General features: G+C 36.9%; 1 protein-coding gene and 3 gene segments (V, D, J or C); 1 reads left to right on the forward strand and 3 right to left on the reverse strand.

Moving 5' to 3' along the window:
- Positions 1–1687: 1687 nt before the first annotated feature.
- Positions 1688–2587, reverse strand: LOC124879207. The segment is given in 2 exon segments: positions 1688–2319; positions 2427–2587. Coding segments are annotated over 2 exon segments (381 nt in total).
- Positions 2535–7469, reverse strand: LOC124879195. 6 transcript variants are annotated; one of them, XM_047383627.1, is made up of 5 exons: positions 7169–7465; positions 6355–6538; positions 6185–6247; positions 5858–5954; positions 2535–2667 (listed from the first exon to the last, which is right to left on the reverse strand). In XM_047383627.1, the coding sequence occupies exons 1-5, from the start codon at positions 7276–7278 to the stop codon at positions 2651–2653; spliced, it is 471 nt and encodes a 156-aa protein (XP_047239583.1). In that variant the 5' UTR covers positions 7279–7465; the 3' UTR covers positions 2535–2650. The 6 variants fall into 6 exon arrangements, 4 of the variants coding, with proteins under 4 accessions (XP_047239583.1, XP_047239584.1, XP_047239581.1 ...); XM_047383628.1 differs by having other exon boundaries at positions 2546–2664; positions 7169–7466; XM_047383625.1 differs by lacking the exon at positions 2535–2667 and having other exon boundaries at positions 5264–5954; positions 7169–7442.
- Positions 7470–7494: 25 nt separating this feature from the next.
- On the forward strand, positions 7495–11307 carry LOC124879198. The segment is given in 2 exon segments: positions 7495–7757; positions 10833–11307. Coding segments are annotated over 2 exon segments (540 nt in total).
- A 4306-nt stretch (positions 11308–15613) lies between these two features.
- On the reverse strand, positions 15614–16377 carry LOC124879210. The segment is given in 2 exon segments: positions 15614–16116; positions 16224–16377. Coding segments are annotated over 2 exon segments (375 nt in total).
- Between the last annotated feature and the right edge of the window lie 29 nt (positions 16378–16406).

Consider the following 16406-nt stretch of genomic DNA (forward strand, 5'->3'; position numbering starts at 1 on the left):
CATCCGATGTTGTTTGAGGCAAAGTGGACTTAATGGGAGACGACCAAGGAGAACATCATTGTTGAAAACAAATCATGAAAAAGCCAGACTGGAATTTACCAAACTACATGTTGACAAGCCACAAAGTTTCTGGGAGAATGTCTTATGGACAGATGAGACAAAAACTGAACAAGAGCGGTGGACGCCTGCTTCAACCATTTGAAGAATGTCTTAAATAATGAATAAATGAGGAAATCTGCAGAATTGGTTAAATTCCAATCTGTGTTACTTTGTAAGTTATATTTAATAATTTAGATGAATGCAAATTGTTTTGACACGTTGCCTCTGATCTCATCCTGCTGGCAAATGTTTCCTCTCCATATCAGAGTAAAACTTCTTCTTCACAGCTTTGACGTCACATTGACCTAGCTCATCCGACAGCTGACTGTAATGGATGTCCCCAACATCAAATGTTGGCAGCAACTATTCAGAGTTTCTTCTGCTGCAGTTCAGTGAATTTGTCTAACTGTGAGAATTTATGAGGAGAAAACTTATTGAATACTACTTTGGAGGAGATTTGTTTTATATTAAATGCAAAATCTGCATCGCAGCTCTTCAGATAAAGGCTTCACTATATATTTCAAACAGTTTCTGGATGTTTTCCATTTCATATCAAAAACCTAAAATTTTTAATTCTTTTGCTTAGAAATTCAAAGTTTGGCATTAATTGTCTTATCATAAAATTGTGGTGTTAAATGTTAGTAAAAAGCATTTCATTGTAAAAAAAAACAAAACTAATTTCTGAACATGACTGTTTTCAAGAGATCAAAACTATTTGCCACTTTCCAATAAAATCTAAGAGTTTACAAAGTGCTTCAAGATTTATTAATCCCAAAGTTTAATTAAATGTTATCTGATTTATGATATAAATCACGTCAAGCACTTTTTTACTGTTTTTTTCTCTTTATTAGAGTCTCATACTGAGCTTCTTGTTACTGCAGAATAAGACAGATTCCAGGATGTTTATTGTTACGTCACGTTACATATTTACTCTCATTAAATGCTGTGATTTTTCTCCAGACACTGAGGGATTTAGGATCAAAGAAAGAAACCTTCTGATTGTAACACTGAGCCATGGTCAACCCAAACCTCTATCTGACCAGTACAATCTGCCGTGTTCTTTCAGGTTTTTACATCAATGTTGAAAATGTGTTCAAACGTTAAAAAATGTTTTTATTCATTTCCATGTCTTGTCATGATACATGTTTGGTGTCATTAAAGCATGAATATATGACGAGTCAACTAGGTGTGAAGTTGAGCGTGTGTGTGTGTGTGTGTGTGTGTGTGTGTGTCACAGTGAAACAATCTCTTCAGCAGTCAGGTCAGTTTCTCTTTACTTTAATAATTTTACATTAGAAGTATCATAAATGTAAACAACATCAAAGACTGAGCAGCTTTGAATTTGATCTTTCTGATTTTGTTCAGTTAGCTGCTGCCTCAAATTAAATTTCCATATTTTTGATTTATTTTTTGTTTACAAAGTTCATCATAATAAATTATAAGACATGTTTTTCTCAATGCTTTTTGTTTACTCATACACTGTTTCATGAATGTTTGTAATGTGTTTCATTTATTTTTGATCACACAGAATAGTTTGCTGAGTGGGATATAAATACAGTGTTGCTTCTGTAAAAATCAGTTTTAAACCACTGTGAGGCAGAGGTCATGAAGGTCAAAAGTTATTTTCAGTCATTGTAAACATGCCTTAAACTGCTTAAGCCTTGATTATTGGAAAGTATTTTAAAAATGTAGTCAGAATAATGTCAGTTTGAAAGTTTAAAGAGTTTCTTGTCCTTCTGTAGTAAAAGTGCTGAAGTTAAAATACCATTAATTTTACTGGATTAAAACCAGTTTGTGTGTTTTAGTTTGTTCACTGAACAGAATCAGTTTCTGCAGCTGCAGTTCAGTTTCAGTTCAGTCTGACTGAGGGAGGTTTTTGTACGACAGTTTTTCACTGTGTGAACACATACTGGCTGCTGATGACATGAAAACTCTGACAGTAATAAACTGCAGCATCTTCAGCCTGAACTCCACTGATGGTCAGAGTGAAGTCAGAGTTTGATCCACTGCCTGTAAAACGACTTGGAATCCCTGATTCTCGAGAGCTAGCATAATAAATGAGCAGCTTAGGAGTTTGTCCATCTTTCTGTTGGTACCAGGATAAATAGCTGCTGCTGTCAACATAAACATTCTGACTGGTTCTACATCTGATGGTGACAGATCCTCCCAGATCAGTTCTCACTGCTGCAGGCTGAGTCACTGTGACCTGACCTCTGGACTCTGAGGACACAGAGACAAAAACAGAAAACAGCTTCATGGTTTTGTCAGCTTCATTTCAGAGGGACAGATGTTCATAGAGGAGAGGAGTTTGATTCTCTGGACTTTACCTGTGAAGCAGCAGCAGAGGAGAGTCCAGATGAGGACGCAGATCAAAGTCATGTTTTTGATGAGGAGGATTTCTGTGTCTTCTGTTGTGATGAAGGACAGCTGTCAGTCATCCAGTGTTCAACTCTCAGGACTATAAACTCTCCCAGAGCACTGGAGCATGGTGCTGCTGATGCAAAGTGACTCTCTATGGAAATGTTCTGACTGAGTCCAACAGGGACTGGAATCAAAATGATGCAGCTGTTGAAAATAGAAAATTGATCAGCTTTGAAACGTTTACTTTTTGGATTAATTTTTTTTCTGTTCTTTTTCCTTTAATTTAACAAAGAGCAACAACTATTTTAATGTCACAGTTTCAGATAAACGAATTAAAAGATAGATAAACGTATATTTTTTACATATACAGTTAAGCATAAAACTATTAACAACCCTGGCACATTCAGGTTTAAAATGATTTTATCAACATTTTTCGATTGACTGGAGGTAATATGAACATTTTTAAACACCAGTATAAACATTTAAAAAGGTGGTCAGCATGTAAAAGAAGGTTTTACTGTAATTCTAACACATTTCTTTAACTAATTTTAGACAAGTGTGTCAATGATAGGGCTGCACAGTGGCTCAGTTGTTAGCACTGCTGCCTTGAAGAAGGTTCTGGGTTTGAATCCCATCCTGGAGACTTTTTGGATGAAGTTTACATGTTCTCTCCATACATGCTGAGGAAAACTCTGTTTTCCTCCAACAATCCATGAGCATGACTGTTAGGTTAACTGGGCTCACTAAGTTGACCTCAGGTATGAGTGTGTGTCTTTGTTTTTCCCTGTGATTGACTGGCGACCGGACCAGGGTGAATTCTGTCCCAATGACTGCTGGAGATAGGAACCATCCCCCCTGCTGTCCAGCAAGGATAAGCAGGTATACATGGTGGATGAGTGGTTAGATGACTATCAGTAATTTCCAATAGGCCATTTTTTTAATGTAAAAAAATAGATAACCTTCTGGTTGAAGGAAAAAGCCCTTACGAAACAAAAGTATATGGCAATATACTAGAATTTATATTGCCATACATCAGGAAATATATTTCAATATATCAGAAACTTTGTCATATATTTGAAAATATATAGCAATAAAAGGATGGACAACTAATTGCTCTATATTGATTTATATGTTTTAGAATACGTTGCTGTGCAAACAAAACTGGATTAAATTACTGCATATATGTTTATTACAACAAAGTATTTGTTTGAATCATGCATATACAGGTCCTTCTCAAAATATTAGCATATTGTGATAAAGTTCATTATTTTCCATAATGTCATGATGAAAATTTAACATTCATATATTTCAGATTCATTGCACACTAACTGAAATATTTCAGGTCTTTTATTGTTTTAATACGGATGATTTTGGCATACAGCTCATGAAAACCCAAAATTCCTATCTCACAAAATTAGCATATCATTAAAAGGGTCTCTAAACGAGCTATGAACCTAATCATCTGAATCAACGAGTTAACTCTAAACACCTGCAAAAGATTCCTGAGGCCTTTAAAACTCCCAGCCTGGTTCATCACTCAGAACCCCAATCATGGGTAAGACTGCCGACCTGACTGCTGTCCAGAAGGCCACTATTGACACCCTCAAGCAAGAGGGTAAGACACAGAAAGACATTTCTGAACGAATAGGCTGTTCCCAGAGTGCTGTATCAAGGCACCTCAGTGGGAAGTCTGTGGGAAGGAAAAAGTGTGGCAGAAAACGCTGCACAACGAGAAGAGGTGACCGGACCCTGAGGAAGATTGTGGAGAAGGGCCGATTCCAGACCTTGGGGGACCTGCGGAAGCAGTGGACTGAGTCTGGAGTAGAAACATCCAGAGCCACCGTGCACAGGCGTGTGCAGGAAATGGGCTACAGGTGCCACATTCCCCAGGTCAAGCCACTTTTGAACCAGAAACAACGGCAGAAGCGCCTGACCTGGGCTACAGAGAAGCAGCACTGGACTGTTGCTCAGTGGTCCAAAGTACTTTTTTTTTGGATGAAATCAAATTCTGCATGTCATTCGGAAATCAAGGTGCCAGAGTCTGGAGGAAGACTGGGGAGAAGGAAATGCCAAAATGCCAGAAGTCCAGTGTCAAGTACCCACAGTCAGTGATGGTCTGGAGGTGCCGTGTCAGCTGCTGGTGTTGGTCCACTGTGTTTTATCAAGGGCAGGGTCAATGCAGCTAGCTATCAGGAGATTTTGGAGCACTTCATGCTTCCATCTGCTGAAAAGCTTTATGGAGATGAAGATTTCATTTTTCAGCACGACCTGGCACCTGCTCACAGTGCCAAAACCACTGGTAAATGGTTTACTGACCATGGTATCACTGTGCTCAATTGGCCTGCCAACTCTCCTGATCTGAACCCCATAGAGAATCTGTAGGATATTGTGAAGAGAACGTTGAGAGACTCAAGACCCAACACTCTGGATGAGCTAAAGGCCGCTATCGAAGCATCCTGGGCCTCCATAAGACCTCAGCAGTGCCACAGGCTGATTGCCTCCATGCCACGCCGCATTGAAGCAGTCATTTCTGCCAAAGGATTCCCGACCAAGTATTGAGTGCATAACTGTACATGATTATTTGAAGGTTGACGTTTTTTGTATTAAAAACACTTTTCTTTTATTGGTCGGATGAAATATGCTAATTTTGTGAGATAGGAATTTGGGGTTTTCATGAGCTGTATGCCAAAATCATCCGTATTAAGACAATAAAAGACCTGAAATATTTCAGTTAGTGTGCAATGAATCTAAAATATATGAATGTTAAATTTTTATCATGACATTATGGAAAATAATTAACTTTATCACAATATGCTAATATTTTGAGAAGGACCTGTACATGTGCCGTTTCCTGACTTGACCCAACATGCAATATCTTCTCTTTGAAGAAGATGTTCCAGTTGTGTTTGGATGGGTAAGTATAGGAAGAAATTTAAATTTTTCAGTGAGCTGTTTCTATCCCATGTAGAGTTACACACACAACACTGCCCCTCGGTGACTTGGTTGCCGATGTAATATTCACAGTTGGGACAGTATATGTGACATTCTAGGTGACCTTGTATTGGTTTAAGCTCTTTTAAGAACAGATGCTTTGAAGTTAGAACATTTTCTGGGCAGTGGATATTAATCAAATCTAAAAGATCAGACAGGGCTACACCAGTAAGCGAGTGTCTCAAAGCATTTGAAAGTATAAGTAAAAAACTCTGAGCGTTGGTTAGTCGTGAGCCTGTGTACAGTGGCTCATCATTTACTGGAGGAACCCTTTCATTAAAGCCTACTACTCCGAAATGTAATTGTTCATTTGCAGACTTGTCAGCGCTGTCTTCCATGGGAAATTCTTCTCCACTGCCAAAGGATTCAGAGTCAGTATAAGACTGCCATAGTGGTTGAAACACACCAAAATCAACACTGTCCTCTAAGCTGAAGACTGATGACTCTGTTGTTTGGCTCAAATGTGGAGGTAGTTCATCAGATTCAGGGTCTGCATGCAGGTTCTGTAATGGTAAAATACAGCAATTTCAAGGAATAGTTGACAAACATAAGCACTAGTAAATTTGCATAAAATTAAGACTTAACAAATATATTAAAGATGTGCCATTGTTGTCATACAGGGTACAAATAAGTCTTAGATTAATAAAAAAAAAAAAGGTAGGAAAGCAAAATACCTAAAGTATGAAGACACGAAACTCATATGTGAGATCATTGCCCTGATAGAATTACTTACTGTAATGTCATCACCATTATGTGCATTTTCAGATCTGTTGTCAAAGGAATCCTGATCCAGATTCTGTTGTGTAAAAATAAAGAAGTCTTAGAGGAAGTGCTTTCAGTGAAATAGTCATCAACAGAAACCTGTAGATTTGTTGTACTGTTAGTTATTAGAGACTTACTTACTGTCATCCCACCACCACCATCATCATGTGTGTCTTCTGAGCCACTGTCAGTGTTGTGGTCAGAGGAATCCTGATCCAGATTCTGTTGTGTAAGAATGTAGGACATCTTTAGCTGATGCTCAAGGTAGGGTGTAACTACAAAGCTGAAGTTGGCTTCCGATTGCAGCTTCCGAATAGAGGATTGGCTGAAGGATTACATGTAATTAGATACTTCAAACCTCGACTACATTATTTTTCACTAATAGCAGAATATTTAACACCAAGTTTGTGTGTCTCAAAGTATTGTTGTTTCTAAGCTAAAGCAGTTCTGGTGTGGTCCAGAAGCTTAAAAGGCGCTGAAATCACCCTTTATTGAATTTTCCGAAATCAACTATAAGTTTCACAAATCACAAACTTGGTATTAAATATTCAACAACTTGTGCAGAATAACATAGATCAAGTTTGAATTGCTTAAGTATTTTAATTTGTAAACTAGGGCAGCTTAAAGATATTCAGGTAATGTAAATTAGTTGGAATCGCCTTTTAGTCTTTTTCCGAATCGGAAGCTAACTTCAGCTTTGTGGTGTGTGTTAAGATTAAAATGAGCACTGATTATCGTCTCTATCAGTCCCTTGTTTTCTTTCTTTCTTTGTTTTTTTGCTGTGCACCCTTAAACAGATTCTCCCATCACTCATAACAAAAACAGCCACTGTCTCTTTAAATAAAGTTTGCGAGCCAGTGTGCTATAGCATGCTAGCTACGTATAGCTAAGGCAGCTTGTAAAAAAAACCCTCAAAACTACAACAGTAAACGCTAAATACAGAACTGTTTCATACCGTAATCTCCTTGTTCTTGTTGGAATATCATATTCTGAACCGGGAGGAGTGTATTTTCTTCTCCTTCCCTCCATAACTCTCTTCTTCTGGAACAACGGAACTCTCGACATCTTTTAAAAAGACCGCAGCGGTGACAGCCCACTCGGTTGCCAGAGGTAAATATCCCATACATTTTCTCTGTGTTTTGTAAAGCGAGTGTGTTGTAAAGCAGTGACACAGAAGCTAAAACGTTATATTAAATTAATTAACAGAACTTAAAAAACCCAGAATCCTATAGTGTAAAAGCAACGTCTCTGATTGGTCGAGCTACTTCTTACCATGGAAACATTGAACTATGGGTAGGATAGGCGCGAACGACAAGCCACCGCCAGAGAAATTTTAACAGGTTAAATGGGTGCTGCCATTACTCTGTGCGCCTCAGCGCTGAGGGGAGAGAAAAAAAAAATGAAGTTTGCACTAGTGAGCTGGTCAAAGGGAAAGAATAAAGATGTTCTCAGTATTATCCCCGTAAATTGGATTGTAGACTTTGATCCTGAAAACTCTAAAAAGGAGTGGCTGGTTGAACCTGCCCACAAACTGCAGTTGGCAGGCAAGTACAGAGCTTATTATGATTTTTTTTATTTTTTTTTACTGTTGTTAGTCATGCAACATTAATGTTGATAGCAGTTTTCCCACTGAGGTTTCGGCATCACTGGTTAACATCAAGTTTGATCCACTGCCTGTAAAACGACTTGGAGTCCCTGATACTTGAGAGTTAGCACCATAAATGAGCAACTTAAGAGTTTGTCCATCTTTCTGTTCATCTGCAGTTGTTTGACACTTCTTAGTTCTTTATAAAGGTCCTAAACCTGACAGTGACTTGTCAGAGGATTCATACACCTTTTTAAACACATTTTAGTGTATAGACAAAGACAAGGAAGTGCATAATTGTGAAGTGGAAGCTCAGTGATTCAGGTTTTGAAAACATTTTTGGGCCAATGTTCTGCAGAATCGTCTTTTGCTGAATTCACAGCTGCCAACCTTTTAGGGGTTTGCCTCTAACAGCTTTGCACATCTAGTGACTGACATTTTTCCTCATTCCTCATGTCTAAACAGCTCACGCTCTGTCAGATTAGACAGGGAGCATCTGTAAACCTACTTTTTTATGTCCTGCATCAAAATCTCAATTGTAGTTAGGCCTGGACTTTGACTGGGTCATTCTAACACGTTAGTCCCTTTTCCACTGAAAGTCCCGGGATTTAAATACCTTGGATTTCTTTGACCTAAAAGGTAAAAGAAATCCCGGGTAATCTGTGTGTTTTCTGTTTCCATTGCTTGGATACACCGTGGAATATTTATTTGAATCAGCGATGTTTAGTAAGTCCTGGAAAACCAGCACTACATTTCCAGTTCAGCAGGTGGGGTTAAAAAAAGAAACCAAAGGTTAAACAAGCAAAGCCTGATTGAGAAACTTTCTTTTTTTTTTTCAAACTCAATTGAGAACAACAAAACAAAAATAACAACCTCAAGTTGATAAAAAGAAACTGAAAGAAATTTGAAGATAAAACATGAAAAGTGGACATACTATGACATAATATGACAGAAGAAAATTTTGCATCTCTTTTTCTGTCCTCATGTGGCGTTGAAGTGTTTCACCCCAAAAATATGACATAAATTAGCTTTTATAGCTAATTTCTTTCTGCAAAAGAATGCATTGCATATTAAGTTGTTTTTTTATGTAAACTTTTATTTAATTTTTTTTCTTTGACTCTAAAGGTTATTGTTTTTCAGACGTTTGGGATGTTACAGTGATGTGGACATATAGGCAAATAACACAGATACATGTAGTACCTGTGAACCTCGATTTCATTGAATCATTAAGTAAATTCTTTTAATTCAACCATTTGTTTTAATAAAGGATGCTGTGATAAACTGAGGGTCTGAGCATCAGATGCTGAGCTCCTGGTTGGGGGAGCAGTGTCTCCTTCCACTTAGATACAGTTCTCTAAGGTCTTACACCAAGGTAATATGAGTATGTTTGGTAAAACCACAGATCCAGAGAACAGCCCACACCTTTCAGGTGTTGCTCTATTGTCAATGAATGAGTTTTTATCATTGTAATAGATTTTATGTTGAGGAAACAGACTGGATGTTACTTCTATGCACATTTGACTCCCAAGCTGATAAAATCTATAAAACAGCTCTACAAATAAAGACATAATAAAATTAGATACAGTTTGAACAAGGCTCTGATTTCCTTTTTAAAATCTAAAACTCGATTTTCTGGTTTTGATTTTTTATGGTTCTACATTACTGTAGTTCAGCAATTTAAAGTTTTGAAAGAAAATCAAGAGTTATTAGAATTGATGCAATTGATGTTTGATCAAACCCAAAATTATCTACCTTCTGCAAGTGACATAAAAATAATACAACAGATACGATCCAACCTATTTGGAGGGTGGCTTAATTATCACATTAGAGTGCCAGAGTTTATTATTTTCATCTTTTATAAAGTTCTAGTTCTGATATTTTGTTTGTGTCAAAGTCAGAGAGCCGTGTCTCTACAGTCAGAGGTTTTTGTACGACGGCTCAATGAGTTTGTATCACTGTGGTACACGTTCGGTGGAGGAACCAGACTGGATGTTGGAAGTAAGTAAAATATAAAGCTGCTCTTTTAAAGGACCTGATTCTATAATTTTAATTCTGTTTTACAGACTGAAGCTGTAAAAAAACGCCATTATTTAATATTTTGCAAAAAGGCTCTGAGACTAATGTTATTTCATAGTTAAAATGCCGATTATGAACAGAGTATAACAAGTTAGTATTGATCTAAGGATTAAACCATTTTTGGTTTAGTTTAGTGGTTTAATTTCAGCTTGTAGGTTTAGTTCAGTCAGACAAAGTCAGAGAGTCGTGTTTCTACAGTCAGAGGTTTTTGTACGGCGCCTCAGTGAGTTTGTATCACTGTGGTGGACTTTTGGTGGAGGAACCAGACTGGATGTTGGAAGTAAGTTTACTGCATGTTTAATACCAAATTTAAAACTATTTTGGAATCTTTAAAAGTATATTTCTGCACTTTCTTAGAAAGCAGAAAATTATATATTTGCATCAATTTCTTCCTTACAACAATGAAACTGCAAACAGAGTCACAGTTAAAACTGAAGTAAAATAACTATTTTTGTGCCAATTCTGTAAATGTTTCTTCTAAATTAATTGTCAGGACTGAGGTTTGGTATGTTTGTTATCGATATTACTTTATATATTAAATGATTTGCTGCCAGCTGTGAACGAGTTTAGTTGTTTGGTATAAAACAGTTAAATTAGAACTTGAACTAGACCAAACGGAACAGTTTGATTCAAATCTATTAAATCTACAAAAATAGTTATGCTACCCTTAAAAAAAATATTGTTCCTTGTAAACATGAGATTCTGAAGTTATTTTATTTTCTATATTATAAGAAATAGATTGAAATTTTTATAATCAAATTCTTTGGTGATTCTATCTGTGCTGATCTGAGACTCTTAAAGAAAAGTGAAACTTTGTGTCAGTGAGAGACGAGTGGAGCATGAAAACATCTGGCGGAAACCTATTATAGAAAATCCTCCCTAACTGTAACCATGTCACAGTATCTGCTGTTTAACTTATCTATAGCTCCTGTCCTCTAACCTGAACGGTGTCTCCTAGGTGATACTCGTCCCACCCTGACAGTGCTGCCCCCCTCCAGTGAGGAGCTGCAGCAGGGGAAGGCCACTCTCATGTGTCTGGCCAACAAGGGCTTCCCTTCAGGCTGGAGTCTGTCCTGGAAGGTGGACGGCAGCAGCAGCAGCAGCAGCAGCAGCAGCAGCTGGGAGCAGAGCAGGAGCCCCGGGGTGCTGCAGAAGGACGGCCTCTACAGCTGGAGCAGCACCCTGAGGCTCCCTGCAGACCAGTGGAGGAAGGTGGGCTCTGTGACCTGTGAGGCCACCCAGGGCTCCCAGACTGCAGTCACAGAGACACTGAGGAGAGACCAGTGTTCCCAGTCCTGACATCAATTACTGGGAGTTAATTGTTTCTTACATTTTTACTGATGTTACTTTGGCTGTTTCTTTTCTTGTCTTTATCTGTCCAATAAAGTTCTAATTCAAATTTACAGATTAAAGACATTTTCTTCAAATCAAAATGGTTTCATGTAGATTTTTAGTTTAATGTTCTGGTTCATTTAAAATCTACAAGTACTAAGCAGCAATATTTTATATCTTTAACTAGCACATCAGCAGAAAGCACATTATTATGGTTAGAGGGACAACATATCTCACTGCAGAATCTATTAAACTCCCACTAAAGTCCCACTATTTATCTATCACCAGAGAAAAACCTGTTGTCTGCTCAAATATTAAATGACAGGTTTAAAATAAAGATAAAAAAAACTATTTAGTCTGACACTTTTTGGGAGAAAGCAATAAACTCTTAAGAAGAATGTTAATGAGTGGTAAAATATGAGGAAAATAAAATTAGACAAACCACAAAGATCTTTACAATTACAAGCTAGGAAAAATTCACTTCAATATCCAGTGTTTCAGGCAAGAAGTTTGGTTCTGATAGGAAGTGAGGCATGCATCTCTTAAAAAACAACACAATGTAAAAGAAATATTATTTCTGGATAAAAAAAATAATACCTTTATTGTTATGTAAATTTATTGAAAGATGGCATGTTGAAAATTACTTACATGCTATCAAACAAAAGCCCATAATATATTCAATATACTATGAGAGATTAATCCACCAGAAATGAACCGATGATAGATTTTAGATTGGATTCAGAAATGTGTAAATCATGATGATAAAACTTAGTAAGGTTAAATTAATTGTCCCACATGTTTGAATGCAGCTTATTTACATGCTAATCATTCTTTTGATTTGCTTATTGTTATGTTTACTCGCCATGCTGGTCTTTTTTATAGTGCAAACCTACTTTAGGTTGTTAATGTTAGCATTGACTCTATTATTATGCTAATAAAATCAAACAGACAGCTAAGTAACATTTTCCTATTTATTTATCATTTTTTGTTTGCTGCTTTCTATAATAGAACATTATATTCAGCAATCAGCATATATTATCCTGTAACACTAATTACCTCGCAAAATGATGCCTTGACTGTTGGAGTAGAAATGGTTGAATGAAAAGAGCCCCTTGAGTTAAAGTGACTTTTCCCTACTTAGAACAGAGTTTGTTCAGCATTCTGTATTTATAAAATTACTGCATGTTTGTTTCTATTCTTAACACTTTAATGTCAGAGTTAGACATTCAGATGATGTTTTGCCCTTAAGTGTAGAAGGAGGAGGGAGAGGCAAGGCGGGGGTTGTGTTTGTGTGATTGAGAAGTGATTTGAGGGAGCCATGCATTTGTTTGAGTGGGCATTGCCCCCTCTTGCCCCTGTGTAAAGCTGGCCTCGTTTCCCTCACTTCCTACTTAATAATCTTCCTTACCCCTTTGTTACTGAAATTAACATATATGTCCACAACATGTTTTTAGTAGCCTCCTGTGCCATTTTATCTATTCTTGTTTCTTTAATGCCTAAGTGAGGCGCACATACAACAATATGCTGTAATTGACTCTCTACCAGACTCCAGGAAAACCTGAAGGAGGGCTTCAGTTCGTGATCAATGTATAGTTTGTGTTACACAATCAAAGCTTGCTAAATGGTTAAAAATGAAAAAAATAAGGTTTTAGAGCTGTGTAGTCAAAGCCTGTACTTATACTAAATAGAGATGCTATAATCATATCTTAAAGGGTTCTCACCCACAGTCCTCAACTCTGTCTCAAAACATTTCTGCAAAGAGTGAGCCAACATTTCTAAACAGCGATGTAAAAGATTCATTATTATACATTCTTTATTTTGTGCCTATTAACCTTTTTTTTTGAAAAACCAATTCTCATTACACTTTGTTTTATTAACATTTGAGATAAACCTAATTTCATTTCCTAAACTGTGGTAGAATAAAAATAATTTTACATCTTATTCTGCCAGGAGTGGAATAATTTTAGGATTAACTGCATGTTAAAGTTTTCTTTGAATTAGTCAAATAAATGTTCTGGTTAACATTTTGAAAAAGAATGTGTTTGTATGCAGTAATTAAATGTAAGTAGCAGAACAGGAACATTCAAATTCTCTTATTTTATAGTGAGAAATTTCCACTTTTCATTGTAAAGAACTTTGTTATTTCTGCACATTACTGTTTTCAAGAGTTCAAAACTATTTGCCACTTTCCAATAAAATCTAAGAGTTTGAAAAGTACTTCAAGATTTATTAATTCCAATGTTTAATAAAATTTATTTTAATGCTTTACAATGTAAATCATGTCAAGCACTTTTTTTACTGTTTTTTTCTCTTTATGAGAGTCTCATACTGAGCTTCTTGTTACTGCAGAATAAGACAGATTCCAGGATGTTTATTGTTACGTCACGTTACATATTTACTCTCATTAAATGCTGTGATTTTTCTCCAGACACTGAGGGATTTTGGATCAAAGAAAGAAACCTTCTGATTGTAACACTGAGCCATGGTCAACCCAAACCTCTATCTGACCAGTACAATCTGCCGTGTTCTTTCAGGTTTTTACATCAATGTTGAAAATGTAAAAAAAATGTGTTATCCATTTCCATGTCTTGTCATGATACATTTTTGGTGTCATTAAAAGCATGAATATATGACGAGTCAACTTGGTGTGAAGTTGAGCGTGAGCGTGTGTGTGTGTGTGTGTGTGTGTGTGTGTGTATCACAGTGAAACAGTCTCTTCAGCAGTCAGGTCAGTTTCTATTTACTTTGAGAAATCTTTGTGCAACTGAGTTCAAATAATAATTTTACATTAGAAGTATCATAAATGTAAACAACATCAATGGCTGAGCAGCTTTGAATTTGATCTTTATGAATTTGTTCAGTTAGCTGCTGCCTCAAATTAAATTTACATATTTTATTCTTTTTTAACAAAGTTCATCATAATAAATTATAAGACATGTTTTTCTCAATGCTTTTTGTTTACTCATACACTGTTTTATGAATGTTTGTAATGTGTTTCATTTATTTTTGATCACACAGAAGAGTTTGCTAATGTTGGGACCCACAGCCATGGATTTCAACATTAAACTCCGGTACGGACTTTTCTGGAACTTTCAAAATAAAGTGCATTAACCTTCTTCCGGCACAGCCAGGAAACGGGACAACTGCGGACTTCCTGTGACGCCACTACCCAAATAAAAGCACAGCTGTTGCTACATCCGCCCTCTTCCACACGGCCTTCGAAAGGGACCAGATAGGGTCCCTTTCAGCGCGCTGATGTCTCTTTGCTGGCAAACAGACATAAACTCTTCAACTGGATCCAAGGATGTCATACGATCATCGATCATATGCAAAGATAAGTACGAATGAAATACTGTCTGTGTATCCGGTATTTTCATTCATGAACGGGGAAATTAAGGTGTAAGAGTTGCTTACTTTTTCCTCTGAAGCCTGCAGAAGCAAATTGTCCCAGAGAAGTTCCCTACAGAGAAGCGGTCTCTATGAAGCCGAGCAGAGCGGTTTCCCAGTCTGGAAGGAAGACAGCAGAGACCCCATCACCATGGTAACGTGCAATCTAGTAAATAATGTGTCCCTGACATCATTTTACTAAATTTGATAATTAAGTAAACACAATTAAGCACCTTTTCTCCAGAAAGATTTGGTTCTTTCCAAAATATTCCCTTAATAATATCTATTTTAATATCATTTTAATAAATACAGGCAGCTAATGAGACACCGTTGAGAAATGGTCATCCAGAAGGTTGGTTTTATTCAGCAGATCATTATTTCAAATATTATTTTATTAAAATAATATTTTATCTGATCATGCATTGTGAATGGTTGTCTAAACGTTTGCTGATTATTGCCTAAGTTGGTTCCAAGACTAACTTAAATTAATTTCCAGATTCTTCAAGATAATCCTTGGTTCTCAAACATAAATAACATTGTATGGTAATGTTGCATCACTCTTTTGGTCATGATTTCCAATCATCTTTAATCAACTTGTTTATATTGTACATAGCCATTAGTCTTCATTATTCTTTAATTCTGCTTGGTAGTTTAGTTGGATTGTTTTAGCATAGTAAAGAGTTTGATTAAATGAAATATGTTTGACTTTGGGTTGACTTATTTTTGTTAATAAATTCTTGTATTTTGAGAAATTGTGTGAATTCATTCCATGTGTGCAGAGTTTATGCTGTTCAATAATGTCAGAGCTCGTCTCACATCTTTCTATTTTGTCCTAATACCATCGCCTTACTGGGCTGGTATTCACAGGACAACCCTTAACAGACCGTAATATTATTTGATAAAATATTAATATTAATTATTAAATAATATTCTCAGATTTATAATTACAGCATCTCAAACTGCTTAAGCCTTGATTAATGGCAAATATTTTAAAAATGTAGTCAGATTAATGTCAGTTTGAAAGTTTAAAGAGTTTCTTGTCCTTCTGTAGTAAAAGTGTTGAATTTAAAATACCATTAATTTTACTGGATTAAAACCAGTTTGTGTGTTTTAGTTTGTTCACTGAACAAAATCAGTTTCTGCAGCTGCAGTTCAGTTTCAGTTCAGTCTGACTGAGGGAGGTTTTTGTACGACAGTTTTTCACTGTGTGAACACCCACTGGCTGCTGATGACATGAAAACTCTGACAGTAATAAACTGCAGCATCTTCAGCCTGAACTCCACTGATGGTCAGAGTGAAGTCAGAGTTTGATCCACTGCCTGTAAAACGACTTGGAGTCCCTGATGCTCGAGTGCTAGCAGCATAAATGAGCAGCTTAGGAGTTTGTCCATCTTTCTGTTGGTACCAGGCTAAATGGTTGTTGTTATAAACATTCTGTCCAGTTTTACAGCTGATGGTGACAGATCCTCCCAGATCAGTTCTCTCTGCTGCAGACTGAGTCACTGTGACCTGACCTCTGGACTCTGAGGACAAAGAGACAAAAACATAAAGCAGCTTCATGGTTTTGTCGGCTTCATTTCAGAGGGACAGATGTTCATAGAGGAGAGGAGTTTGATTCTCTGGACTTTACCTGTGAAGCAGCAGCAGAGGAGAGTCCAGATGAGGACGTAGATCAAAGTCATGATTTTGATGAGGAGGATTTCTGTGTCTTCTGTTGTGATGAAGGACAGCTGTCAGTCATCCAGTGTTCAACTCTCAGGACTATAAACTCTCCCAGAGCACTGGAGCATGGTGCTGCTGATGCAAAGTAGCT

The sequence above is a fragment of the Girardinichthys multiradiatus genome, chromosome 13, assembly GCF_021462225.1.
Source record: "Girardinichthys multiradiatus isolate DD_20200921_A chromosome 13, DD_fGirMul_XY1, whole genome shotgun sequence".
Lineage (NCBI taxonomy): Eukaryota > Metazoa > Chordata > Actinopteri > Cyprinodontiformes > Goodeidae > Girardinichthys > Girardinichthys multiradiatus.